The sequence below is a fragment of the Takifugu rubripes genome, chromosome 19 (genome assembly GCF_901000725.2).
Source record: "Takifugu rubripes chromosome 19, fTakRub1.2, whole genome shotgun sequence".
Lineage (NCBI taxonomy): Eukaryota > Metazoa > Chordata > Actinopteri > Tetraodontiformes > Tetraodontidae > Takifugu > Takifugu rubripes.
The window spans coordinates 1,065,727-1,092,997 of NC_042303.1; the positions used below are offsets into that span (position 1 = coordinate 1,065,727).

A 27,271-nucleotide genomic window follows, 5' to 3' on the forward strand; every position below is an offset into this window, starting at 1 on the left:
GTAATTTCCTTTAGTTTCAGATACAGCTCAGTTGCAGACTGCCAGTACTCTGCCTTCTGTAAATGATTGCTCTGCATGGCCAAGTCCAGGTACTCCTGCATGTTTGCATCCCCACATGGAGCTCTTGTCAGGGGAGCCTCAGGAAAAGCATCCAGTTGAGTCTGTTCAATTTGAAATCCACAGTCTCTGGAGTCAACCTATGTTACACAGAAGATATTATTACATTTATTTGAAAAACCAAATAAATGCAGACAATCTACCATCAAATATTACCGGTATTACACACTCATCCAAGTCCTTCTGAACAACATCACCAAAGCAGTATCTCAGTAGACGCTGATGCTCATGACTCCCGTTGAAGTATCCGGCGTCTCTAAGGTCTGCAAATAGCTCCATCCAGAACTGACTCCTATGGAAATTGGTAAAATAAATGATAATTTTAAGCATATACATATGTATAAGTGATTGAATGAATGTGGACCACCAGGACTCAAGCTGATGTGCACACTGTGTAAACTTGACATCATGTCCACGATTACATCGTAAGATTGGCCCTCATGAAAGTACTTTATGCACTGCTGAAGCAGGTCTGGTCCGTCCCCTGACGTCCCCTGTGCGGCTGGTCCTTCCATCTGGGCTTTGGCATCTAAAAACGCCAAAGACCGACCACAGAAACCACAAAACGGCGTCAATCTGCTCAAATGTTCGCCACAAAACGGGCAAAAGGCCACTTGCCTACCATCCATCCTGCATCACCATGAACTCCTTATCCGCTTCAACAGTTGATACAGTTGGTGATTCCCTTTCCGGCTGAAAAGGTAACTTGTAAATTTGTTTTGGCCACTTGTAAAAATGTTTTGCACCTCCTGGCTGGCTCCTTTTTCAACCGTAATGGGAATTACCAGCTGCACCGACGGAACGCATCCATTGGCCCAACTGTACCAAGGGTCGGTAATTCCCTTTCCGGTAAAAAAATGTTATTTGTAAATTTGTTTCAGCCGCTTGTAAAAGTGTTTTGTCATTTGTAAATTTGTTTCAGCTGCTTGTAAAAGTGTTTCGTCATTTGTAAATTTGTTTCAGTGACTTGTAAAAGTGTTTCGTCATTTGTAAATTTGTTTCAGCGACTTGTAAAAGTGTTTCGTCATTTGTAAATTTGTTTCAGCCACTTGTAAAAGTGTTTCGTCATTTGTAAATTTGTTTCAGCGACTTGTAAAATTGTTTCGTCATTTGTAAATTTGTTTCAGCCACTTGTAAAAGTGTTTTGTCATTTGTAAATTTGTTTCAGCAGCTTGTAAAAGTGTTTTGCACCTCTCTGCCACCGTAGTAGAGCGATGTAGAAGATTTGTACTTACGTGAAGCGCCAAATGGAGTGAAGCGCGAGGCTGGGACTGGATCAATTGAAATGGCGGTGGGTTCACGTACAATGGGAAATTCGAAAGCTGCCATTTGAAATCGTGTTATTTTCCCGATGAATGTGACGCACACAGGCAGCCCCTCCCACACCCACTGGCTGGAGCTGCTCCACCCCTCCCCCCACACAGATTCGCGATCAGAACCACCCGTTTTGGACTGCTTAGCGCCGTCCAATTCTATGGAATCTGGGCACGTTAGAACCATAAGACTTTGAAATATAACCATTTCGAGCTTCATAACTTCAGCTTACCCGGTGAATACTTTAGCTTATCCCATATCTTTAATAATTCAAGCACAGACAGCACACCCACAAGTCCTTAGACTCACACACTATTCAACACAGTTGACTTCCATGCAGCTACAGAATACACTCTTTATATGCCTGCAGACTTTGGCAAACCATTTAGAGACTTTAACCCTAAACACGCCTTTCTTTTTAGAAGGTGATTTGCTGCTGTTTTCAGAAGTGGTGGCATCAGAGTAGTCACTACTGGAGACACCTCTGATGAATAGCTGTCAGCTTCAGAGGATGCACCATCAGAAGTTCCATTACTGGAGACTGTTTCTTCCTCACATAGTGAGGTAGCATTGTCTACTGAGGTATCTACACAAGAAGTATCACTAGTAGAATCTTCAGAGGACTCTTGTTGCGAGGACTCTATGTATTCCACTGGGCTCTCCGTGGATTTAGTATAGCTGATTTCCTTCTGTGAGGACTCACTCTCTTCTTCCACTTGGGACTCCGTATGTTTGGCCTTATTGACCTCCCCTTCAGTGGACTTCCTGTTACTAGCAAGGCAGAGAAGCTCCTCTGAGAAATTACTGTCTTTTTCTTGTAAGGTCCCAATGATTTCTTTTTGTGAGGGCTCACAGTCTATTTCCTCCAGAGATTGAGTGAATTTTCCCTTCAAGGACATGATGGTTTCTACCTCGGAGGACTCGCTGGCTTCTGCCTCAGAGGACTCGCTGGATTCTGCCTTGAACACTTTTCCCTTTAATGATTTGATGTCCCTTTCTTTGGTGGGCTTCTTTTCCTTGTCCAAAGTCTTTGCCTCTTTCTGAGAAGAGCTTATTTCTGACTCAAATGAGTTCTTTTTGCCTCTCTTCTCATTTGAGTTATCAGCTGAAACCTCTGTGAACGCCAAACTGTTCATTTTTTCACACATTTTCAAGCTGCAAAAAACACATTGTGTAAATTAAAAAAATGTAAAATAACAAAATATGCTTAATTTTAATGCTAATGACCAGAAGGCTTTAACTGGTACAAATATTACATCTAATTAATGATACACAGTACTCAGTAGAATCAGCTATGTAGTGGGAGTTAGCTGTGCTGTGTGGCTTGATATGTCTCTAAATGTTTCAAAAACCTCTAACCTCAGTGATATCCAATAGAAATAATGTCACTCACTAGTCTTTGCTCTCCACTGTTCTCAGGTGCCCCGTTGTTATAAAGTCATGCTGCAGGGCTTTCTCAGGAGAGATTCTCTGACGCTCATCAAAGTGGAATAACTTCTTCAGGAGGTCATAAAGAGCCCTGCGCTCCTTCATTTCATTTTTGTCATTTGTTGGATTGGCCTGCCATTGGAATCAGTGATTTAATACAAAGATAATCAATCAGGAACAATGACATTAATTATAACTGGTTAAAAAAAAAACAGTGCTTACTGAAAACAATTGTGTTAGAGAATATCTAAAACACTGAGGAACGTCGTTGAAGTTCTTTAAGTTAGCTGGACCATATTCAACTGGTGTCTGAAAGAACAAAGCCAACAGTTAGTGAACATCCACTTTTCCTGCCCTCCCAGCATTTCAGCAGATAGGAAAAGGATTTGAGATGTTACACCCAAATTCAAATATCCTTGGACCCTTGGAAATAGTATGAGTGATTAACATATTTATGTTAGCAGTGGTGGATAAGATCAGGATCAAAGTGCAGAGAACATGTGCTCACCTTTAATCTCCATGAATAACCAGAATGGTTTGCCACCTTTACAAAATATCTGCTGGTGTATCTCCCAGCATTTAATATGTAGTTTGGGGGCATACCCAGTAGATCTATCACGTGTCTCATCTGTAAACCAAACATTCACAGTTGTTAAGAGGACATGCTCTCATTGCCTATAGATATTTTTGTCAAGTATACTTGCATTTTGATATGATGAGCAATTGCGGATGGTTTGAGGGTTGAATAAAAACAAAAGGATTTGACCAACTCCCCAAATATCAAGTGGATACGAGAAGGGGAGACCGAGCATAATTTCTGGAGCCCTAAAAACACAAGTCAAAATAAAAAAAATGTTATAGGTACAAAATAAAAATAACTCAATAATAATATTACTGCAGGACAAATAACCTCAGTCCAGTTGCCTGCATGATGGTCCCTGTCTTGGCCTCATGGGTCCGAAGTGCCAGTCCAAAGTCTATTAGTTTAATTTTTAATCCTCTTTGGTCCACTAACATGATGTCTGGTTTTAAGTCGGTGTGCAGGATTCCAAGTTTCTTGAGGTCTGATAGAGCCAGAAACAGCTGGAAGAAAATTAAAACTTTTTAAAATTAAAAGTAGGATGCTCTGTGATCAATTTATGCAAGTTGTAGAATATTATCACAGAAAGGTTTGCTAAATAATAGTTTACCTGCTTTGCAATTGGTCGAATTTTAGACACACACAGTGGTTTGCCTTTTCTTAATTGAAGAACATTAAAGAAGTCCATGCTCAGCATCTCATACACCAGACAGAGCCGACTGTTGTGGTGAAAATGGTCCAAGAGCTTCACAAAGTGTGCATGATTCACACGGAGACTGGAATGGATGCGTTCCAATATCACTTTCTGTGAAGGATAAACATGACTGATAAGAGACCAAAATATGGGCTAGAGAGCAATTGTTTTCAAGGAAGTGGTTATTGCCATTTTCAGAAAGAACAATTTCCAGGGGTAAATTATTTTTCCTTACTTCTCTTTGGCCACTTTTGAATTCCTTGATGAACTTGATCGCCACAGTCGCTTTTGTATTTATGTTTTGGCACTTGGCTACTTCCCCAAATGCTCCTTCACCTATAATCTCCTGCACAACAAACCCAGACTTCCTGCTGTGTAGAACATCACCAGCACTTACTGTAAAGAGACAATCACCATGGAGGGAAACCATTTAGTCAACATGAAAACCTCAAACACACAACTGAAGCATTATCCGTGTCCTTGTAATAACGGCAAGATGGAGCCGTCCAATCCTGGGATCTATATACTGATAGCTTATTTACAAATAGCATACAAGTGCTGGAATTGGGACCTGATCTACGATGCCAATCAAACCTCCAAAACTTAACGTGTATGGTACAGTACAATATTCCTGTTGGGAAAATCAGCAGTGACTCTGCTGCTGTGCCAACTGTGTTATGTGACCTCCTAAAGACAGGTTTTACATTATAAATACAGCTTGAAGTCTTACCTTTATTTATTGTTGATGGCATTATTTCTGAAATGAAACTGGGCAGGTAAGGCGCAGCAATGCGCGTCACTGACTCCCCCACTCACGCAGTTGCTAGATAAATGTTAATGGGGCTGTTCTTGCTGCAGTTGGCTGCCGGCTGGTGTCAGTGGGTCGCGTTGCCCCAGCGGGAACCCCCTCATGGAGTGGTGGCGCCACCAAATACAGTCGGCACGGACTACCTCGCTTACTGGACCCACTGCTGCTTTGGCTCAGTCCTTTAGTTCGGGACTCTCTCCTGTTTGCTCGCTCCCCTTCGCTCGGAGAAACGGCGCTGAGACGTAGTGGTGCCGCCGAGGCGACCACGGCGCTATTGCCTTCATTTTAGACTTAACAGTGTTTGTAAATTGTATCATCAACTTTATATTGACTCTTGGGTTGTTTCTTTTCTTTTCTTTCTTTTCTTTTTATTTTTTTAAGACGATCTGGTCACAATTTATTTGCCTGTGTGTGCTCGTCGCGTGTAATTGTATGCCACTGGAAATTTAATTGTTCCTTTGGTGGACAGGTGCTGCGGGCCACGGCGGGGACCCAAACCCTGGTGGAGGGCGTTTTCATCACCCCTCGTGTGTCGTTTTTGTTTGCAGTAGCACGGGTGTTTTTAGTTTGTTTCTCTCCCAATTGAGTTTTACCTGCCGGTGGGGCCCCAGCCCTGTCCACCCCTTTTGTTAATTTAACTTTTGTACAGCCGAGTTAACTTTTTGTTGTATGGATTTAATAAAATTATAGCACATAACCCTCAATCCCTCTCTGCCTCTGTATTAGAAACCTATCTGTGTGTGCCTGAGTGGTTGTTCACTGGTTAATTCCTGGGGTGAAATTCCCCAGGTGGCGTTGTCGTCAATTGTTACACCTCTCACTCGCCACATGTTTTAAATGAACCAAAATACATGCTTAAGATCGCTGAAATTAAAATAAAAAAGCAAATGTGAAACACAGAATGGCTTGCTGACATTTGTTTGAATTTATACTTATTTATAAAGAACGTCCGCCAAGGTCGGCCACATTTTTTACACACCAAATCTGCAAAAAGTTTGGACACCCCTGTACTATGAGAAGAATGAACAGCGGATGCGCGCAACTAAAGCTGCACACGAAGCTGGGGAACAATAGTCCGTGATAGATGAGGAAGAGGGGAGGGGGAAGGAAAAAGAGAAAAGGAAGAGAGAAAGGGGGCTTTTGTGCCCATATTTATCTATTCCTGGCTGTCTGATGAGAAATAAGCATTTTTAATATTTGTTTTAGTTTTTTGGATGACCGCGGGAGGGATTCGAACCGGTGACCTTGGAAACATCAGCATACAGTAAAAAAAGGAAAAACACTTGACTGTCAAGGAGTTTTATTTCCCTCCAGAAAATGGGAAAATAGAAATACTTTGGTAAAAAAAATTTAACAAACCAATATATATTAACAGAAAAACAATTCTTGTATAAAAATATTCAACTATTTACAACAAAAATGATTCCCAAACGACTATTTACAAACTATTTTGATGTTTTTTTTACTTCATGCAGCGCGCACGCTGTGAAGACGTCCTGTGTCCGCGCCGCGGAGGCGGGCCTTCGGCTATATAAGACCAGAACTGTGTAGGCGGAGATCTCTCCGCATGCTTCCGTGCGTGTATCCTGACCGACTGACTGGAATAAACCATCTCCTACGCAGTAACTTAGACTCATCGTTGACTTCTCCAAACGGCTAAATTCCGCGACATTTAACACGTTCATTATTGTGTACAGTGGCTCTCAGGGAAACGGGTAAGGGAGATTTATTTAAATTATGAGGAAGAATGTTCTCCCATTTCCAATAGGAAGTAGAGATTATACATGTAGGCACTCTTTTAATGACACGCTGGTCGTTAAAGTACTAAAGTAATCGACGTGATTTGGAATGTCATATAATGTTTTTCATGGTGATGCTGAAAAGAAGTGACTGGGAGTTAAAGAGCATCATTTCACTGCACTTGCAACCTAAGAAGCAACAGAGACCTTCTCTTGCCTCCTTAGTGATCTGAATTGGAATTTAGATAGAGTCGAACTCACATTTTTAAGTCTCAAACAAGTTGAAACAGTTCTGTGCACTAATGGACAGTTTTCTTTCATCAACAGAGATCAAAAGCCTATCTGGTAAACTGGTATCTGCCGGTCTGGTCGGGGGAGGACAGGAAAACCACGGTTTCACCGATCGCTTCCAGGCGCTTCTGAGTTTCAGTCAGACTGATTAAAACTTCCTCAAACCTCCCCCGGCTCATCATCCCCACGTTCAAAGTTGACGTGAAGCCTCTCCAACTGGGACTGACTGGCTGAATAAGACCACCATGCCGCAGGAGAGCCACAGAGCGCTGTACCTGTCCGTCTACGTCACCACCTTCATCCTGGGCCTCCCGATGAACATCCTGGCTTTCTACACCTTCTGCAAGAAAGTGAGGCAGAAACCCAAGCCGTGCGACATCCTGCTCCTCAATCTGACCATCTCGGACCTGCTCTTCCTCATGTTCCTGCCCTTTAAGGTGCTAGAAGTGATGAACAGCCTGATTTGGGACTTGGCGTATGCCCTCTGCCCGTTGTCTGGCTTTATCTTCTACTTGACCATCTACAACAGCACTTTCTGCCTGACTGCGGTCAGCGTGGAACGCTACCTCAGCGTGACGTTCCCCATCCAGCACAGGCTCAAAAGTCGGCCTGTGTACGCGGTGGCCGCCTGCATTTTCTTCTGGATCTTTTCCTTCATCAACCTGAGCATCGTCTCCATCATGCCCTTTATTGTCCCTAAAGGATCTTTAAGTCACACTTCACATCACAATGATTCAACAAGAGTTTGCTACGAGAACTTCACCGACGCCCAGCTCAGCGTTCTCCTGCCGGTTCGTCTGGAGCTGTTTGTGGTGCTGTTTTGCATCCCCTTCATCATCTGCTGCTTTTGCTACATCAACTTCATCTGGGTCCTCTTCAGGCTACATAACATCGACCGGTGGCGCCGCCTGCGGATCATAGGGATGGCTTCGGGAACACTGACAGTGTTTGCTGTTTGTTTTGGGCCCTACAACATCTCCCATGTGGTGGGTTTTGTTACGTGGAAAAGTCCTGAGTGGAGGGATAAAGCCTTGCTCTGCAGCACCTTTCATGCCTGCCTTGAGCCGTTCATATTTTACATGGCCTCCTCCGCTGTGAGAGAGACTGTGGGTTCCATGATGAAGGGGTTTAGGTGTCGTTTCAGTGGGTGTGTTCCCGGTCACGTGTTCTGCACCTCTTCCAGGTCAATTACCATGACCGCCACAGATAAAGAACACAATCAAGAGCAGATCAATGGCAGTGGAAAGGAAGCAGCCACCAGCTGTCTTCAGTAATTCGTTCCCACATTGTGAGATCAGGAAATTAATGGCCTTCCACAATATTGTCATCAATCCAGCGCGCCTCTGTTTGTATGTGTGGACCTTCGGACTTGTGAGCGATCCAAGAACACCAAAGTCAAAGCAGGTCAATTTCCATAAAATCTGAAGAAGCAGAGATGACTAGCAAACATTGCAGCCAAAATGTATTTTATACACGCCTGAATCATATTGCTGTGACCAAAGACGCCAAAGAGTGTGTGAGCACCATTTTTGTACATGCAATCTCCGAACAATATGACTTCAAGTGGGAGAGATTAATTATAAGACTTGTGTCATAATATATACGAAAAGAATTTTCCAGCCAAAGGAACCGTGTTAAATAGCCTTGTTATATTATATATCATGTAAATATATCAACTAATGTCAAACAGCTCCGTTTATATTTTTCTTTATTCATTAAGGCTGTTTTACTCCTTGGTTTACGAAGACTGTGACATCATTCAAACAAACAAACAAAAACACTTTGGAAAATACGTTTTATACATGCTTTAAGTTATGCCGTAAATCAAACAGATATTGTGGACACGTGTATGGATGCAGGAGTGCAAACAGCCTTTGTAAACACATTTTTATGATTCTTCCCTTCAGGTCTCAGGGATATTTGGAGTAACTTTTGATCAAAATCTCTCCTTCAACTCAAACATTAAATTTGTCTCTAGAAGTGCCTTTTTTCACCTGAGGAACATCACAAAGATCAGGAAGCTGCTGACGCAGCCTGATGCTGAAAAGTTAGTCCAGCATTTGTTCCTTCCAGGCTGGACTATTGTAATTCTTTATTATCAGGGGGTCCAAACAACTCTTTAAGAAGCCTCCAGTTGATCCAAAATGCTGCAGCCAGAGTTCTGACAGGTATTGACAAAAGAGATCACATAAGTCCTGTAATGGTGTCGCTTCATTGGCTGCCCGTTAAATTTAGAATAATTTTTAAAACCCTTCTTTTGACCTACAAGGTCCTCAGAGGCCTAGCTCCATCCTACCTGGAGGAGCTAGTGATACCTTATCAGCCCAATAGACCGCTCCGCTCTCAGAATGCTGGTCTACTAGAAAGACACTATATAAATAAAGATTGATTTGAGAAGTTTCTACATCCAAAACACTCCTGATTAACTCAAAAGCTGAACAAACTCAGTACCAACATGAGATAAATAAGATGCAAACAGACATATTGCTCAGTGCTTTTTAATAGAATAAATCAGAATTGTGAGCATCAATTATGCAGCTGTGTTAAAAGAAAAACACTGGAACAATCAAACATGGGAACAGAACCTGGATTTAAAAACAAACTAAGGGGAAAAAAGCTGCAAAAATATGCATAGCGCGCCGTTCACAGCCATTAATATCTCAGCTTTAGTGGACAGGGAGTCCCAGCTGGTTAGGGCTCTTGTTCTGGGTCGGGGGGGCTAAGGTCTGGGGGTGGGGCACGCTTACGTAGTGGCATCCGACAGACCTGTGCATATGTCAGTTTGGGGCCCACTTGAAAAGTCAGAGCACAAGGATTTAGTTTCCAACATGAGCATCGCTGCAACAGCTCTGGTAAAACCAGATTAATATTGGCTGACAATTCTGTGACCTCACGGACCCTGAATAACCCGGCTTGCTGGTTTTGAGAAGATTCTGTTCATGCAGTTCAGGGCTATTGGGTTCAAAAGACTGTAAATCATAATGGTGAGATTATACGTAGGTCTTCACTGATTTGATTAGCTTAGCTCGCAAACAGCACATTCTTCTATACCAGACAGATTAAAAGAACACCTCCTGGGTCAGGCCCTGACCCTTACCCAGCTCCTGGGTCAGGCCCTGACCCTAACCCAGCTCCTGGGTCAGGCTCTGCAGCTCTATCTCCACATCAAGCATCATGAACATTAAGCATTAGCAAATAATAAGAAGCATTAAGTAATGAGAAACAATATAACAAGAATAAGGAATATAACAAGGTGAAAGCAAATAAGAGATAACTTTAATATAATGGATCTAACATTTCCCTCCTGTTTACCACATATTTGCTTCAAATTCTCATAGTTATTTAACAATCTCTTCCAGTAGACTTTCAAAGTCATGTTTATGAACACAAATACATTTACACTCTGGGGAAAATTAGCTCAATTCACTCGTAGTCTTCAGAGTCTGTAGTCAAATCCGGTTCTTGTCTGCTGATTAAGGGATACAACTCGTCCATACGTTTTTTCCATGGGAGTGATAGCTGTGGTGATAAGGCGGTTAATAAGAGAACGCAGGCAGGGAACACAACAACATCCACACAAGGTCAGGATTGCAGCAAAAACAGCTACAGAAATCAGGATAGATGGAACCAATGTCTTATACTTCCCAAACACATTCATCCATCCGTCCCACATCGCGGTCTTTGCTCCTGAGTGCTCCTTCATCTTGCTGTTCAGGGGGGCGAAGGCCTTCTATGGCCAGTGTGAGACTCCCATCCGACGCAGTGTTGTTAGGAATGAAGGTGCAACATTGATCTCCGAACATAGCGCACACTCTTCATCTCGTCCGACTCCACGTCTGAGTTGCACAACCAGGAAGAACAACTTCATTTCTTTCCCTCCTTCTCAGGTTCAGACGGGGTTCAGCCGTTGCTGGGCCTGTACAGGCCGTCAGCCGTTGACGGACGAACTGTCACTGCTCCCTCGTTTTCACCTGGAAGTGTCCGGTGTTCCTTACAGTGGGAAAGATGTACCCACGAGGGCCGTTCCGCTATCCGCACCGCTGTAGGTGTCTTCAGCAGGATCTGGAACGGACCTTCCCAGCGTGGGTCACTCCACTTGGCTCTTCATATCCGCTTCACCCACATAATCTCCCACATCAATGCTGTTATCTTCTTCCTGGGGAGGCAAAGGCATATCTGGCAGATTATTCATTCTTTAAACATATTTTGCTTGCTGCATCCTTCTCATGTAATCTGCAACTTCTACTTCATCATCTCCTGTTTGTTGGAACACGCTAAACAAACAAAAAAAAATTTTTAGAGTAAGATTGAAATCCTATTGCATAGAACTGTGATTGTACTACCTTCACCATCCTTCCTCCATCACCTGACAGGCCTCTGTCACCACCCACTGGGTCATGGTTTCCTCTCCTCTCCTCTCCTCTCCTCTCCTCTCCTCTCCTCTCCTCTCCTCTCCTCTCCTCTCCTCTCCTCTCCTCTCCCGTCCTCCCCTCCTCTCCTCTCCTCTCCTCTCCTCTCCTCTCCTCTCCTCTCCTCTCCTCTCCTCTCCTCTCCTCTCCTCTCCCCTCTCTTTATCCACCCCCACCGCTGTTTTTCTGTCTTGCTACTGTGTGTTTGCAACAGATTACGCATGAGTGGTGGTTGACTCTATGTACCATCCCTCCTCTTGAGACATGGGTCAGCCCATGACTCACTAATGCTGCTGTTTTGTAGAGGCTTCTTGGAAGGATCGGTTTGCCGTCACTTTTCTAGAGGCCATCACTTTTCTGAGCTCCTCTATTTATCCACTGTTTCAGTTCTGCGTGGGACACTGAACCTTGTGAGTCGTTCAAAATATCTGCGTTTACTAGAAACACCTCTGCGCTTCGCACTTTTTTAGGTCCTTTTGCAGCCCTCTTTGCGGTTTGGTCTGCAAAGTTGTTTCCTTTTGTGGTGTCTGAGTCGTCTTTCTGGTGTGCACGACATTTGCAAACTGCTAGCGCAGAAGGAAGCTGGACTGCATCCAGCAGTCGCTGCAGAAGTGCTGCGTGTGTAAGCTTTGACCTTGTGATGAACCCTCTGTTTCGCCATATCTTTGCACACTGGTGTTGCTCCAAACACATACTGACTGTCAGTGTAAATAGTAAGTTCCTTTCCTTCATACATCTTTGTAAAAGCTTTGCCCTGCTGGTAATAGTCCAACATGACGCGGTTAGGGGTCTCATTGTTGCGCATACACACATGGTTGTACAGACTGGCTAACTCTCCACTGATCTTTTCCACGGCTTGCAACTTTGACCTCAATTCCTGGACGTCACCCTCCAGTCGGGCCTGTTCCTCTTCATACTGATTTGGACACTTCTCGTACTTTGCCTTCAGAGTCTTCAGCTCTCCAGCTTCTGACATGGCAACCGTGTACTTGCACTGCCGAATCTCAGGCCCGTTTATATCGAGCTCAGAGTGGTCTCCGTCGTCATGGCTGCCTCTGTCTTTTTGCTGTCGAGGGCAGACTGGCGCTCCCTACTGGCCTGAAGTTTCCTCATTGCACTGAGATTCTCAGTAAGTCTGTTGACAGTTTCCTTTTGTTCAGACACTGTCCCGTAGGCTTGTTCTAGCTGCTTCTGGCTCTCCTGGAGAGAGCTGATAAGGACTACTTTCTCCCTCTCCACCTGCATAAGCTGCTGTTTCAGTTTCTGAATCTCGCAGGTGTTGAGCTCACTCAGCAGGTCGTCCACCAGGCTTGGAGCCGGCTTGAAAGCTTCCAATCTCTTGTTGTCTTCGTCGGATTCGCTCGCCTTCAACAAGCCATTTTCAAAGCCTCGAATTAGATCGTCGTTGTTGGGCTCGGTGGCGGCTGAATGAGCCGCTGTACACCGATCCGCCGATTGTCCTGTAGTGGGAGAGCTCTTTGCGCACGGTGGCCTTCTGCTCACGCTCTGTTTTAATCGTTTCCAAGGCCTCTGTCAACTGTCGCTCCCCGATTTCCCTCAGGCGCACGGCTTCCTCCAGCTGACTGTGGAGACCCTGGGAGTCCTCTTCCAGCCTGCGGATCTCGTGTTTGAGACCTTCAAATTCCACCTGGTTCTGTCTCAGCACAGACACTTGTTTCTGAAGGGAGATGTTTTCCTCCTCCGGCTCGCTGTAATCCTACAGCAGACGAGCTTCCAGCACCTTGTACTCTCTGATGTCATCCTGCAGCTGACCTCTCTGCAACTCTGCCAGCTCTGAATTCTCTCTCATGTCCAGGATGAGTGAAGCCAGATGTTCATTTTCAGCCTGCCCACTGGTGAAGGAGGCTTTGGACTGTCTGAGCTCATTCTGCTGTTCCAGGAGCTTCTGCTGGTAAAGCGCCTCCTTACTGGCAGATTCAAGGATCAGTGACTCTTCCTGTGAGTTGAGTAAGCCTGTCCAAATGCCTCTTTTAGCTGTTCCAGTTCGTGTCCAACCGCCTCGTAGTCCGTTTCCAACTCATCAAATCTCTCCCTCAGCTGCTGTTTCTCCTCCAGCACCGCCAGTCAAATCAAATCAAATCAAATCAAACCAATCTTTATTTATATAGCGTCTTTTACTATCAAAATTGTTTCAAGGCGCTTTCCAGAATCCCAGAGCCTGACCCCAGACAAGCAACAGTGGCAGGAAAAACTCCCCTTTAACAGGAAGAAACCTTGAGCAGGACCAGGCTCATGTAGGGGGACCCTCCTGCTGATGGGGGGGGGTAGAGAGGGAGGAGAGGAGGAGAGGAGAGGAGAGGAGAGGAACAGAGCACAGAAACACACTATACAACGGGTCAGCGGGGCCGGAGGCGGCGATACCTGTAAATGAATAGAGAAGAGGGGGGGGGAAAGCAGAAAAACTACACAAGAATCATCATAACTAGTCTGCTTGATGAGGAGGAAAGGAGAGGAGAGGAGAGGAGAGGAGAGGAGAGGAGAGGAACCATGACCCAGTGGGGTGACAGAGGCCTGTCAGGTGATCATGTTTCCGGACCCCGGCAGCCTCGGCCTATATTCCATATTCAGCTGCCTGGATCTTTTCATGGGTTGTTTCACGAAGCTCTCTGTCACAAGCACCGCGTCGGCACATTCCTGCTCCTCCATAAACATCTTGGTGTGCCGCCAACACTCCAGTATATCTGCAGTGCAGAGTCTGTCTGAAAAATTGAACTTTCTTCGCCATCTTTCTTGACCTATTGTTCCTGACATCGTCACACAACCCTCCGTAAACAGTGGCATTTTAACTTCTCACTACTGGGTCTCTCAGAAAACGTCTCTGGTACACAAATAGGAGGAAGGACACTGACACGGCCTTCTACTGTGCGCTACTCACACAGCAGTGCCAGTTTTCAGGGGCGGAACCCGTCCTTTTGTCCTCTGATCAGCAGTACTTCGGTTTCTTATGAGCAAATTAATAAAACACAGGACTAGCAGAGTTCTCCTATCAACTCTTTCATTGGCTTAGTCCTCCATTCACACATAAACACTGTATTTCCTGGGGAAATTTAAACATTCATGTTTAAAATGGTGTTTAAACACTTGTAATGGGTTTAAACACTCATCAAAGTCAGTGTTTTCAGATTCTGTGATTTCACACTGGACAGAATGTGAATGAGGTACATCTACAAATCCTCTTTACTTAAACAGAAGTTTCTACATCCAAAACACTCCTGATGAACTCAAATAAAAGCCAAACAAACTCAGTACCAACACGAGATAAAAAAGATGCAAACAGACATATTGCTCAGTGCTTTTTAATAGAAGAAATCAGAATTATGAGCATCAATTATGTATGTGTGTTAAAAGAAAAACACTGGAACAATCAAACATGGGAACAGAACCTGGATTTTTTTAAAAAGACCCTAAACAAACTAAAGAAAAAAATCCCCTAAAGCAGCAATTGAAGAGTTGATTTTGTTCAGCTTCTTTTGTAAAGACTGAAAACCAAATATCCATAGCGCTCCGTTCACAGCCTTGCATATCTCAGCTTTAGTGGACGGCGAGTCCCAGCTGGTTGGTGCTCTTGTTCTGGGTAGGGGGGGCTCAGGTCTGGGGGTGGGGCACGCTTCCGTGGGGGCATCATCAAGACCTGTGCGTAGGTCAGTTTGGAGCCCACCTGAAAAGTCAGAGAACCAGGATTTAGTTTCCACCATGAGCATCTTTGAACAGGTCTGCTATAACCTGGGGTATTTGTCCTGTCAGGGGTCTTAAACCTGATAAATGTTGATGTGTCTGTGACCAGTCGGGGCATTCACTTTATGAATGAGTAACATGAATGGACACAATTAAGTCAAGCATCAAATTAAGCATCAAAAACAACTCAACACCCAAAACTTACTTGCTGTCCTGGCGGATGAGCTGGTTGGTGGTGAGCCTTGGTCTTTGATCTCTGCTCCAGACCCCTGAAGAGGAACAGGTCTCAGGTGTTATATTCTGAATATTCTTGGAGGGCCGGGGCTCCAACACTGGCCCTGGGGTGTCCACACCGCCCCCCCTCTGGGGGAACCCAGCCTGGGCTGTGCCCTGGGACCACACCGTTGCCTTGGGCTTGTCCCCGCTGTCGCCCCCTTCAGCCATCACCCGCCGCTCAGGACAGACGGAGTCAATCTTGGAAGATGGAGTAGGAGCATCTCCACCAGCACCAGGGGGCAAAGTTTGAGTGGCTACATGGTGACGCTCAGGTCTCGGGGGGCCCAGGTCTTCAGGTGCGTTATAGAAACAAATTGGGACAGAGGGACCATCGCCCTCATCACGGCTTGGGATTTTCCTTACGCGGGAATTCACAGGAAGCCACGGACACTGGAGCTCCACATTGTCCTGCCAGTCAATCTGGGATTTGGTGAATCCACGGTGAGTTTGTTGACCGATATGTGGCGAGGATCCCGTGGTCAGACGCACGTTGACCTCGCTCAATAGAGACAGTTCAGGACGTGGTGGTAATAAACCAGTTTCTGGTTCAGGAAGTGGTGGTAATAAACCAGTTTCTGGTTCAGGAGGAGGTGGTAATAAACTGGTTTCTGGTTCAGGAGGTGGTGGTAATAAACCAGTGTCTGGTTCAAGAGGAGGTGGTAATAAACTGGTTTCTGTTTCAGGAGGTGGTGGTAATAAACTGGTTTCTGGTTCAGGAGGTGGTGGTAATAAACCAGTTTCTGGTTCAGGAGGAGGTGTTAATAAACCAGTTTCTGGTTCAGGAGGAGGTGTTAATAAACCAGTTTCTGGTTCAGGAGGAGGTGGTAATAAACTGTTTTTCAGAACCGTGGATGGACCAGGCTCATCTGTTGCACACTGGACCGGTTTGGACGGCTTTGACCCATCGAGAGTGTTTTCCTCTCCGCCTGTGCTCAGTCTGGGCAGCGCCACACGGGGATGTGATTCCAGGGGTTCCTCACATGTGCCACTGCCGTCTCCTTTAACCTCCTCATCCAAGCATGCATGCTGGGTTCCTGCGGAGGTGTGCTGCCTCAGCTCCACCGTCTTCGTGCTCCGTCTAACGAAGGGTGGGAGTTCTGACAGACTGCTGTCACTGTCGCTCCACTCGTCAGAAGAAGTGCTACAGGAACAGCCCATCTTCTGCAGCCTGAAGCAGAAACAACAAAAAGCCACTGCCATGACCACACACACTCTAACAGTCATGAACAGATCTGTTCGCTGCTCCAGCCTCATGGAGAAAGAGGAAAGTTCTGCCTCGCCCCCTCCCCAGCCCAGACTAGCACAGGTGAGGGGCTCACGCCCCCGCCAGTCATCAGGGCGTGAGCAAGGCCCAGTTAGGCGACAGTTTGAGAGGGGCCGGCACATGCTACACAAGCCCCGCCCCCACCTGCTTCGCTGTGACTTGCATCAAACCAACCTAACCCTCATGTGCACGAGCCCCGCGCACGAGTCTGCACTGACACGAAGAAGCGCAACCACATTAGCAGAATTGGATTCATATTGAAAACATTTAGACTTTGGTAGAGCTGCCAGCAGAGCTCAACTTGATCCCAACCATCAACTCCCAGTTACTGACCTTTGGACCTTTAACGCGTGTGCACGTCAGTATGTAGATTGTCTCTCTGGGAGGGTGATGCTCGGTGGAAGGATCGAAGAATGAGGCGGCAGATCTGATGGTGGTTTCAGCTCAACCTTTAACGGGTAATGTCTGTAGGTGCAGCAGCAACACTTTAATATGAAGATTTTTTACTTTGAATCAAAGCTTACAACCCAAAATGGCCTTTGATCTGTGATGACCTCACAAAAATAATCTCATGCGAAGTATTTAAAGCTGCTGTGCATCAAAGCCACAAACGTAAATGTGTGAGTGGGTTAAATCGCTGCATATATGACGTACTGTAACATTTGTTCTGAAAATAATTTAATAATGCAATTTTACCCCATCGTGTCCCAAATTATTACCCAAATATTTTGCTATGATTCTTCCACGATGGTGATGCAACCGTTAAGCATTAAACTGAATGTTAAAGATCTTGACAGCTCATTCCAGTCCAACATTGGAGCCCTTCTTTGAGAGCAGCTTCACAACGCTCGTATCCAATAAACTGGTGTTTCTGGACAGTTTGATCAATTTCTTGGCAGGATGTCAGAATATCCTCCCAGTTTTGAGACCAGTCTCAATCATCCAGGTCAGAGTTATCCTAATAAGAGCTCTGTGTCCACTGGACGCGTCACGTGCACCACCGAGACAATAGAGACCTCATAACGATCCCTTTTGCTTTGTTTTATGTGTCGAGGGCTACATTTCCACTGTTTGTCATGTCAGTGGAAATTCACTGTTGAATGAGAGTCAGTTGGTGGAAATGATGTGTATAAAGTTTAAATACACTAAAAATTGATTGATAAGAACATTTTGTAAAAAGAAAATCATTTTTATATATTTTAGATTTTTGAGGACCTATATTGTGGTTGCAAGAACATTGGCTATTTTGTTGACATTAATGTTGGCCTCTGTGGATTGTGCGTCCACTAAAACTGTCCGTGTTTCTGAGGAGGAACCAGGAGCAGCTGGGTGGAAGCTAGGAAGCTTTAGGTCCACATAGACCACCTGGCAGGACCATCGTTCCTGTCTAGGAACCTTGTTGAACTGCTGGTTATCCTCAAACAGTGGAGAAAGGGATTGTTTGCATTTCCTGTCTCACTGAAGGGATCAATCAGGCCCCCAATGCTCAAGCTAAGAGACGGTTGTTGCTGCTGCTGCTGCAGAGCAACATCAGGCACCTCGGTGCCCAACACTCCACAGACCAAACTTTAAAAAATACAACACTGCAACCATGTTAACAATTTTACTTCACTTTTACAAATTAAAATTCTGTTAAATCAAATGCCAACATAAACACAAATAAGAACATAAAGCAATGACTGCTGCCATTGCTTTTTACTGACACACATCCACTTATGTGATTTGGCTGAAGCCAACATCTTTTTCTGTTTCTCTTATGAGAAGTATATTCATACTCTTCTACCAACGTCAGGCAGGAGCACTTCACTCACCTGTTCATTATCCAGGAGGTCTCCCATCTTCTCCCCAAGAGCTCCCTTCTTAGACCGCTAGTTTCAGCAGGCCAGGCACTAATTTGTCAGGGGATGCATTAAAAGTCCCCAGGAGGTCTTTGCTCGTGATCCGATGGAATTCTTCAGATATCTAAACAAGACCATCAACAAGATATTGCCATTTATTCAGCACAGAACATTCCTGGGTAGCCATCTTGTGCAGTCTGCCCCATGTTCAACGCCTGACCATGTGATCAACAGCAAAACCTACTTCAAAAAGCTCTTGTGAATCCGTCTTTTGCACAGGAATGGAAATACCCTCCACAAAAAGCAGTATCAATATGCAAAAGCATGTTATCATGTTCCAGTGTTGCACCCAAATCTGTGACCAATCAGATTCTGTGACCTGCCTTAGTATCTTTCCCTAACCATCTCAGTCTACAGAAGCCCTAAGTCAAAATTATGAGAAAGTCCAAATTTGGTCGTTTTTCTCCAGGTGAAACTACTACCATTTTGACACCCATTACAGTTGCAGTAAGTGATGCACTCCTTGGGAGGACAGAACATAGCAAAAACACTGGCATTGCACATTTCTGGAGTGGGTGTGGGGGGTGCAGTGTGTTGGAGGGGCCTTGAGTGGAGTGGTAGCGCAAGGTAGAATAAAGTTTGCCAATACAGCAAATACTGCACTTCTTCAATGATAGTCAATCTAGTATAATAACTTGTGCCTAGGACAGCCTCACCTCCTCAGAGGAAAACAGTGCAGGCCACCTCTCCTGGACCTCAGACACCATAGGTTGACACTCCACCACCTCTCTCCGCCTGAGGGAAAAGGTCAGCGCCATCTTCTGCTGGATGACTGTCACGTTCTTTTGTTTCCTCTTCATTTCATCGACCAGAGCAATAACTATGAAAAAATTAACACTATCTGTAATGTGACATCAACAACACACAATTATTCCTCAAATATTCTGTCTCCTTCCCCATTATGTAAAAAGCTCTGAAAATGTAGCAAACGTATAACAGAGCATGAAGCACAACTTTAATTTGTAACAGCTAACTTACACTAATTAAGGACATTAGACAGTGTCACACCAGCTGTCAAGTTAGCTTTATACATTACTGGAAAGTAACAGTGCTTCTCAATTATTTTCTGTTACTTATTTTCTGCCCCCCCCGAGGAAGAAGAAAACGTTTTGCGTGACTATAATTAGTATCATTTGTCTATTTAATTGTTATAAGTACACCTCTGCATAATACTGGGCTAGAGAGCAATTGTTTTCAAGGAAGTGGTTATTGCCATTTTCAGAAAGAACGATTTCCAGGGGTAAATTATTTTTCCTTACTTCTCTTTGGCCACTTTTGAATTCCTTGATGAACTTGATCACCACAGTCGCTTTTGTATTTGTGTTTTGGCACCTGGCTACTTCCCCAAATGCTCCTTCACCTATAATCTCCTGCACAACAAACCCAGACTTCCTGCTGTGTAGAACATCACCAGCACTTACTGTAAAGAGACAATCACCATGGAGGGAAACCATTTAGTCAACATGAAAACCTCAAACACACAACTGAAGCATTATCCGTGTCCTTGTAATAACGGCAAGATGGAGCCGTCCAATCCTGGGATCTATATACTGATAGCTTATTTACAAATAGCATACAAGTGCTGGAATTGGGACCTGATCTACGATGCCAATCAAACCTACAAACCTGGCACCTGGTTGCAGCAATCGACAGCAGGTGTGTCAGGATCGGAACTTTTGATACATACGTCTCTGGCCCAAATTTCTCGGGGGTGCAGAGGAAAGTGCTCCGCAACAGAGAAGTAGGGGATCCCTGAAATTACAAAAGGTCAAAGATCAGAAAGGTGCAATAGAATTGTGTGTATGAAGACAAAAGACAGGAAGTGCTTTAAAACAGCAATGTAAAATCTTCTCACCCATCCGTGCTGAGACACGATGGTCGTCCTGTCGGAGCAGGTTCTGCAGGGTGGCGTCAGCACTCAGGCCCGGAGAGAAGCCGATGACAAACCCCTGGACACCACCACCAATCAATGATTGGAGACAGCTGGACCTCGGACAATGTGTTGAACCATGAATAAAGCTACAGAGATACCAACCCTGCTCCACCCGGTGACCAGCCACGTCAAAAGGAGCTGCAAATCTGCACAAAGCAAATGTGTCAGCATAGAATGAATGTTGAAACAGTAACAGGTCCCAGACTTTACTGGCCTTTATTCCAGTTTACTTACCAACAAGAGCTGCAAAATCTCTGAAATCGTTTTGTATCTGCAGAGAAGCGCATTTTAACGGCATTCACAAACCTGTCAGCACTCAAAGTGTGCATAAACCAATCACATAAATGGAAGCATATGCAGAGATATCGACAGATGAATTACAGAAATGGGATCGATTTTCGAATGAGCCAATATTAGCCGCCACATGCCAATACCGATTATTAGCATTAGCCATTTGGAGTCCCATGCAGATCTTAATGCCGACAATGGTTTAGGTTACTTTGCCTCCGCAATTAACAACTTAACCAGCACAATGGTAAAAACGTTAAAATAAAACGCTATTGATGTCAGACGGCGTTAATATCAATCACGGCAGAATGACCAGATATTAGCAACGTGGACCACGAGAGCGATGTAATGGAAACAACACAGAAGCGGTCAATTCTTTACACTGAGACACGGAATGATGTGATTGTGAAGCTTTAGCTTGAATTAGTTCATTTAGCAGCTGTGAAAGTCATTGAAACGAGCAGAGCGATGTAGAAGATTTGTGCTTACGTGAAGCGCCAAATGGAGTGAAGCGCGAGGCTGGGACTAGATCAATTGAAATGGCGGTGGGTTCACGTACAATGGGAAATTCGAAAGCTGCCATTTGAAATCGTGTTATTTTCCCGCTGAATGTGACGCACACAGGCAGCCCCTCCCACACCCACTGGCTGGGAGCTGCTCCACCCCTCCCCCCACACAGATTCGCGATCAGAACCACCCGTTTTGGACCGCTTAACGCCGTCCAATTCTGTGGAATCTGGGCACGTTAGAACCACAAGACTTTGAAATATAACCATGTCGAGCTTCATAACTTTAGCTTACCCGGTGACGGAGAAACAACGAGTTAAACACGAAGCTTTTGTCAGTTCGGAGCCGTTTTCCCGCTCTGTTCTGCATTGAGTTAATCGGAGATTTGAGCGGACCAGTCGGCGCTTTAGCTCGTTTTACGGGCGCTGGTTAATTTAACGTCCTCACACCGACGATAGCGAATTAGTTGAGGATTAGATTTACAAAATGATGTTTTTGTTTGTTTTTAATCAATCTATGAGCTTTTTTGTGCTGGATTCCACCTTTCCACCCAGTGAATCAACACACTATCACAATCCATATCTTCTTTAATAATACAAACCATAATTCAAGCACAGACAGCACACCCACAAGTCCTTACACTCACACACTATTCAACACAGTTGACTTCCATGCAGCTACAGAATACACTCTTTATATGCCTGCAGACTTTGGCAAACCATTTAGAGACTTTAACCCTAAACATGCCTTTCTTTTTAGAAGGTGATTTGCTGCTGTTTTCAGAAGTGGTGGCATCAGAGTAGTCACTACTGGAGACACCTCTGATGAATAGCTGTCAGCTTCAGAGGATGCACCATCAGAAGTTCCATTACTGGAGACTGTTTCTTCCTCACATAGTGAGGTAGCATTGTCTACTTGGGTATCTACACAAGGAGTATCACTAGTAGAATCTTCAGAGGACTCTTGTTGCGAGGACTCTATGTCTAAGCAGTATTCATGTCAAAGAAGGGTCAACTGACTTGCTTATGTGTATTCCTACTAAAGATTATATACTATCCCTAACTTCTGAACTAACTGTAACATAAAACAAAAACATATAGTATAACACATGCTAATAAGATAAAAGATGCTAACAAGATAAACTAATTCTCTTCAGTATTTACTGTCTCTGTGACATGGAGCATTGGAATATTTCAGCTGCAGCCAGCAAAAACCCATCACAATGACGGCTATCGGTGGGAACCGCAGCTCATTTGACTTTAGTCAGTCTGTTAAATGTTATAGGATTTATTGCAATCTAATAAAAACTATGAATAAATGTGGGAAATAGGAAATAAAAAGAAGCAAAATGACCAAATAAATCTCCCATGAATACAGTAAATTTAAAGATGAGAACCTGCTGCACTGTGCCGTGCCCCTTCTCTATTGAGAAAAGCCCAAGTGTGTCCTTCAGTCACCTCAGACATTCAGCCAGCTTTTAATACCTTTGTTCAAGCCCAGAACGCCCTGGATTATTCCCACTGAAGATGGAAAAGCAGGTGGAAAACATGAGTTATTGTTAACTGTACTGGTGTATGACTATAGCGCATTACTGGACCACTATAAACTTGTTGTTTGTGGTTTTTCTTTCTTTGTGGAGATTAACACGTTAAAAATAAATTGCACTGGTTCAGCAGTTGATCTTGTTTTCTTATTTGACCTATACGATACCATTTCACAAAGCTAAATATACATTTTTACAGAATAGTTTTATCCTTCCGATTACCAGCACCAGCTATTCAAAATATATAATGTAGTGCGTTTTAAAATGAATTGAATGATGTCTGACTATTCTCTCCTCTACCTGTCCTCCCCCTTCTCCTCCTCTCTCCCTACCCACCCCCCCCCCCCCCCCCCCCCCATCAGCAGGAGGGTCCCCCCCCATATGAGCCTGGTCCTGCTCAAGGTTTCTTCCTGTTAAAGGGGAGATTTTCCTGTTGATTGTTAGGGATCAGGCCCTGGGATTCTGCATAGCACCAAGTTTGACTACAACAGACATTACAAATAAAGATGATTTGATTTGATTTGAAAATAAAAGAACTGCGCCTGAAAATGAAGCAGAAGCAATAAAAACCCAACACCAGCGAAGCTTTTGAAGAATCTCAGATATTGATGAAAAATTCTGGAAATCATGATGGAGAGATATTTTTCTCACGGCTCAAATTCCACAGCTATTAAGTGATTAAATGGATTTAATGGTGATATTCTGGAGTCCACAATTTCAGGTGAAGTTACACTGGGGAACAATTTGAAAATATCCTGTTGAAATTATTCTAAATTATTCTGATTAAAAATAAAATTGGCACGCTGATTCCAAAATTACAGTCATTTCCCCCCCAGCCCGTCAAGTTTTGAAAGCTTCTCCTCCAGATCAGCAAAGTTCCCCTAATGAGCTGGAGTCAGACTGGCCAGCTGATGACAACTGGATCAGCTCCGTTGGTGCCGTCACCATTAAGAGGTGTGTGCAGCCCCCAAAAGGTCAGTACTGTCAATATCCTCTAGGGGGCACTTTGAACCAGAGGGGATCCTATAGATCAAAAAGTTGACCCAGTTTGATTCCGCACCCAAAAACGAACATCTGTCAGACGAACTCCAGTTGTTTCCCAGTATTTCAGTTAAAACGTGGACCAAATTGTTCTGAAGAGAGGCGCTTGTGCTGGATATGACGCGATCCAACCACGAACACGTGACGTGTAGAGGAAGAAGAAGCGAAAGTGAAAGTTCTCAACTTCGGGCTCCATCTTGAGTGACCGAGCCCTGATGGAAAACCTCTAATATTCAGGTAGCATTTGGTTCTTTCACTGCTGTCGTCTCGAATCAATGTTCCGCTGCGAGATGCGGCTTAATAAGCTGCGTGTGCGCAATGAGCGTGCGCGTGTTTCGGACGCACATTGCGGCTGGTCGACGGGAATGTTGTGACGCATGATCAAACTTTGTACCGTGTTTCCTCTAACTGCGTTTTCCGCTAACCCTGAGCCAACATTTTAGAGGTTGAGGAAGCACATTTTAATACTCACAATAAGTCGACAATATTATTTGCAGTTAGTGGAAAAATCCACGGAAAGAGGGACACAAACGCGGAAGTTTTAGCCTCCTCTCTTTGTCCCTCCACCAGGGGGACAATCAATCCTTTATTTAAAAAAGGAGAGTATGTAAAGAGGGAGAGATCAAGGCATTCCATTTTATTGTTTTAACAACTGGGTCTTTGTGGAATATGAATTTGTTATTATGGATTTATGAAATGTGTTCTGTTTTGAATGAAGCAGTCAAGAAAACGAAACTAAAACTAAACCCATGGCGTTTTCATATTTTTGGTCCTGTACATGTGGTCAGATCAGATCAGTCTTAGCAGAATTGGATGTTTTTTGCCCTTTGCTGTGTGTCATCTATTCTATTCAGCATGTTGGGTTGCTTGACTTCTGTTGGGTCGTGGCAACTTGATGCATCACTTCTGAGATATTGACACACCTTTTTCCTGAGGCTGGCTCCAATGCTGCCAACACACCTGGCCATGGATATGGTGGGACTTCTGTGATGAGTGGGGTCAGAGGTGGTGGACAAGCTCTGCTCCAAAACAAGCTTGCTAGATATGTTTGGGATCTCCTCCGCCACAACCACCAGCTGCAGCTAGTAGCTGTGCACGCCATGCAGAGTTTTGACCTCTAGGTCAGGCTACAAATGTTTTTTCCAGCACCATCATGTGTTGGTGAGAAACATGATGCGCCTGATCAAAAAAAGCTGCTTGTAATCTGACAGACGAGCCATGATGAGATGTCAAGGTGCGTTGTTGAAAATGAAGATCCTCTTCTTGGAATCCTGTCTGAGATGACAGAAGATGATGCTGCATTTGACCCACTTTGATGATGTGATGACGTATTTCTGTTTAGTTTTGAATGCATTCTCATCTTATTTGTTGAATTTAATGTTGAGAACTGACATCTTGAAAGAATTTAGGTTTTCTTGTAAACCATAACCAGATAAAAAATGATTTAATTTGTATTTGTGCGCGTCCGTCTGATGCCACCGCACCTTCTGAAACACCCAGGAGAAACATTTTTTCCACCACTATTTTATGTTTAACATGGTGTAAACTTTTAAGATGTCCCAAAACTTTTTTCCAATATATATGTGGCCTGTATGATGTACAGGGTGACATCATATAATAGATTTTGATGTGAATGAGCCGACAATACGTCATTGGACAGACCTCTGCTTGTCTTCATACTGAGAATCATGTTCTTTAATCTTCTTTTCTGTGTCAGCAGACTGTTCCTGCTTCACCGTTTAGACTCACATTTAAAAATGAGCGAATGTGTGATGGAAGAGGAAGAGAGAGCAGAGTCCACAGTGCCCAGCTGTGTGTCCATGAAGAGCGACATGTCCAAAGGGCACCCTGAAAACTTCGGTATTGGACCTCAAGGCTCACCTTTAAAGTAAGGTTTTCTGAACCACATAACTCTGCCTTAGAACATTTCACAACCATACAAAACATCATTTTGTAGGTATTAGCCTCCACTATCGTGAAAAATGAAATTCATCAGGTCCTTAAAATGAAACGGTGCACAGTCCTTTCACCATGTTGGCCTGTGGAAAACCAGTGTTGTCGGCCCGATGGACCAGCGTCCCCGTCATTACCGGACCACCGTTGGCCACCAGTTGGGTTTTGGGATCAAAGTGGGGGCGTTTCCTGTATCCGGTTCTCCTCACGGATCCATGACTACAACATGTTGCTGCACGTGCAGAGACGTTTGCTCTGGAAAGAACTTTAGAGCACATTCAGTGCTGCAGGATGAGGGGCTGGAAAAGGTGCCAGTTCTTTTCTCACTGCAGGGAACAGTTAAAAAAAGCAGCTTCAACTCTGAAAACATGAAAATTATACAGAGACATCATTGATTTATTGATTCAGTTGTTATCCAGAATGGATTAGAAATGTTCCTGTTTGATAAAAATGCAGTGAATTGGGATTATTGAACTCCAACCTCTCCAGATTATTTACCTTCATCACAGTCTCATCACTATTTCTGATGTTTCCTCAGGATGGACGAGGACAGAGCAGAGTCCACAGTGCCCAGCTGGGTGTCCCTGAAGAGTGACCGGTCCAAAGGTGTTATCGTAAACTTCAGAAGTTCAGAGGAAATGTGAGAAAACTAAAGCGTGATGATGTGTTTGTGTGCCAGCTGTTAGTCACATTAACAGCAGCAGGTTGTGAGTTTATTATTGGAGATGTTTAACACTTAAACCTCAGACAGTCATATAGTTACAGACTTAATGTGAATATTGTTGATTAGAAACAAGAATCAGGTTTAAACTGAAAGATGAATTCAGACATAAATGCTGGAACAATATTGAGTCTTGATCAGGTTCTTTCATCCTATAAATCAAAGGACTAATAGAGATGTGTTTCATAGTGAGAGGGGGGAGCACATCCTATCAAACTGGGACCAGTCAGCTCCACCAGGAGAGTCCTCTTGTTCACAATCTGGAAGCAGATCTGGAGATGCTGAAATGAAGCCCAAACAAAGTAAAACTGTTCAATATGAGATTTAATTTGTGATGTCATGAATTTGTAATTGTGTTGATGATTTATTATAGATGGAAATCATTGGTTTACTTATGTTCAGGAAGTGATCTGCAGGAGGTGATAGAAGGTCATAAGATGAGTCTGAAGAGAAGATGTGAACATGTGACTGAAGGAACTAATGAAGCAGGAAGTGGAACCCTGCTGAACACGATCTACACTGAGCTCTACATCACTGAGGGACAAAGTGAGGAGGTGGACACACAACATGAGGTGAGACAGCTTGAGAGAACCTCCAAGAAGAACATCCAGGACACTCCAATCAAGTGCCAGGACATCTTCAAAGTCTTATCTGAGCAACAGAGACACATCAGAGTGGTTCTGACCATCGGTGTCGCCGGCGTTGGAAAAACCTTCTCAGTGCAGAAGTTCAGTCTGGACTGGGCAGAAGGTTTGGAGAACCAAGACATCA

The 27,271-nt window shown here is 44.2% G+C and overlaps 3 protein-coding genes, 1 long non-coding RNA gene and 1 pseudogene across 12 annotated transcripts in view; 3 read left to right on the forward strand and 2 right to left on the reverse strand.

The window, feature by feature from the left end:
* The window catches only part of LOC105418562 (WW domain-binding protein 11-like), a 1,118,483-nt gene that overhangs the window by 469,953 nt on the left and 621,259 nt on the right, over nt 1–27,271 (forward strand). The window lies entirely within an intron of this gene.
* LOC115246880 (homeodomain-interacting protein kinase 1-like) lies at nt 33–20,569 on the reverse strand. 2 transcript variants are annotated; one of them, XM_029826818.1, is made up of 14 exons: nt 20,370–20,569; nt 20,133–20,266; nt 4,369–4,727; nt 4,050–4,244; nt 3,770–3,942; nt 3,564–3,684; nt 3,368–3,487; nt 3,082–3,168; nt 2,825–2,991; nt 1,353–2,586; nt 740–810; nt 568–646; nt 274–409; nt 33–197 (listed from the first exon to the last, which is right to left on the reverse strand). In XM_029826818.1, the coding sequence occupies exons 3-10, from the start codon at nt 4,561–4,563 to the stop codon at nt 1,788–1,790; spliced, it is 1,857 nt and encodes a 618-aa protein (XP_029682678.1). In that variant the 5' UTR covers nt 4,564–4,727; nt 20,133–20,266; nt 20,370–20,569; the 3' UTR covers nt 33–197; nt 274–409; nt 568–646; nt 740–810; nt 1,353–1,787. The 2 variants fall into 2 exon arrangements, with proteins under 2 accessions (XP_029682678.1, XP_029682680.1); XM_029826820.1 differs by lacking the exons at nt 20,133–20,266; nt 20,370–20,569 and adding an exon at nt 4,864–4,893 and having other exon boundaries at nt 740–959; nt 4,369–4,529.
* Nucleotides 6,493–8,660, forward strand: LOC115246884 (free fatty acid receptor 2-like). The gene is made up of 2 exons (XM_029826854.1): nt 6,493–6,656; nt 7,008–8,660. The coding sequence occupies exon 2, from the start codon at nt 7,217–7,219 to the stop codon at nt 8,243–8,245; it is 1,029 nt and encodes a 342-aa protein (XP_029682714.1). The 5' UTR covers nt 6,493–6,656; nt 7,008–7,216; the 3' UTR covers nt 8,246–8,660.
* On the reverse strand, nt 11,579–14,433 carry LOC101075659 (protein bicaudal D homolog 2-like; annotated as a pseudogene).
* LOC115246897 (uncharacterized) lies at nt 24,043–26,378 on the forward strand. The gene is made up of 3 exons (XR_003886000.1): nt 24,043–24,063; nt 25,547–25,714; nt 26,318–26,378. It is a non-coding gene; the product is annotated as an uncharacterized lncRNA (long non-coding RNA).

What these genes read in the sequence shown, in the direction of transcription:
- LOC115246884 (XM_029826854.1), top strand. Translation starts at nt 7,217, where the DNA reads ATGCCGCAGGAGAGCCACAGAGCGCTGTACCTGTCCGTCTACGTCACC.
- LOC115246880 (XM_029826818.1), bottom strand. Translation starts at nt 4,563, where the DNA reads ATGGTTTCCCTCCATGGTGATTGTCTCTTTACAGTAAGTGCTGGTGAT. An exon ending in ATGCAGGCAACTGGACTGAG is followed by an intron (nt 3,685 to 3,769) that starts GTTATTTGTCCT and finishes TTGTGTTTTTAG; the next exon opens with GGCTCCAGAAATTATGCTCG. An exon ending in ATTGCTCATCATATCAAAAT is followed by an intron (nt 3,488 to 3,563) that starts GCAAGTATACTT and finishes TTTGGTTTACAG; the next exon opens with ATGAGACACGTGATAGATCT.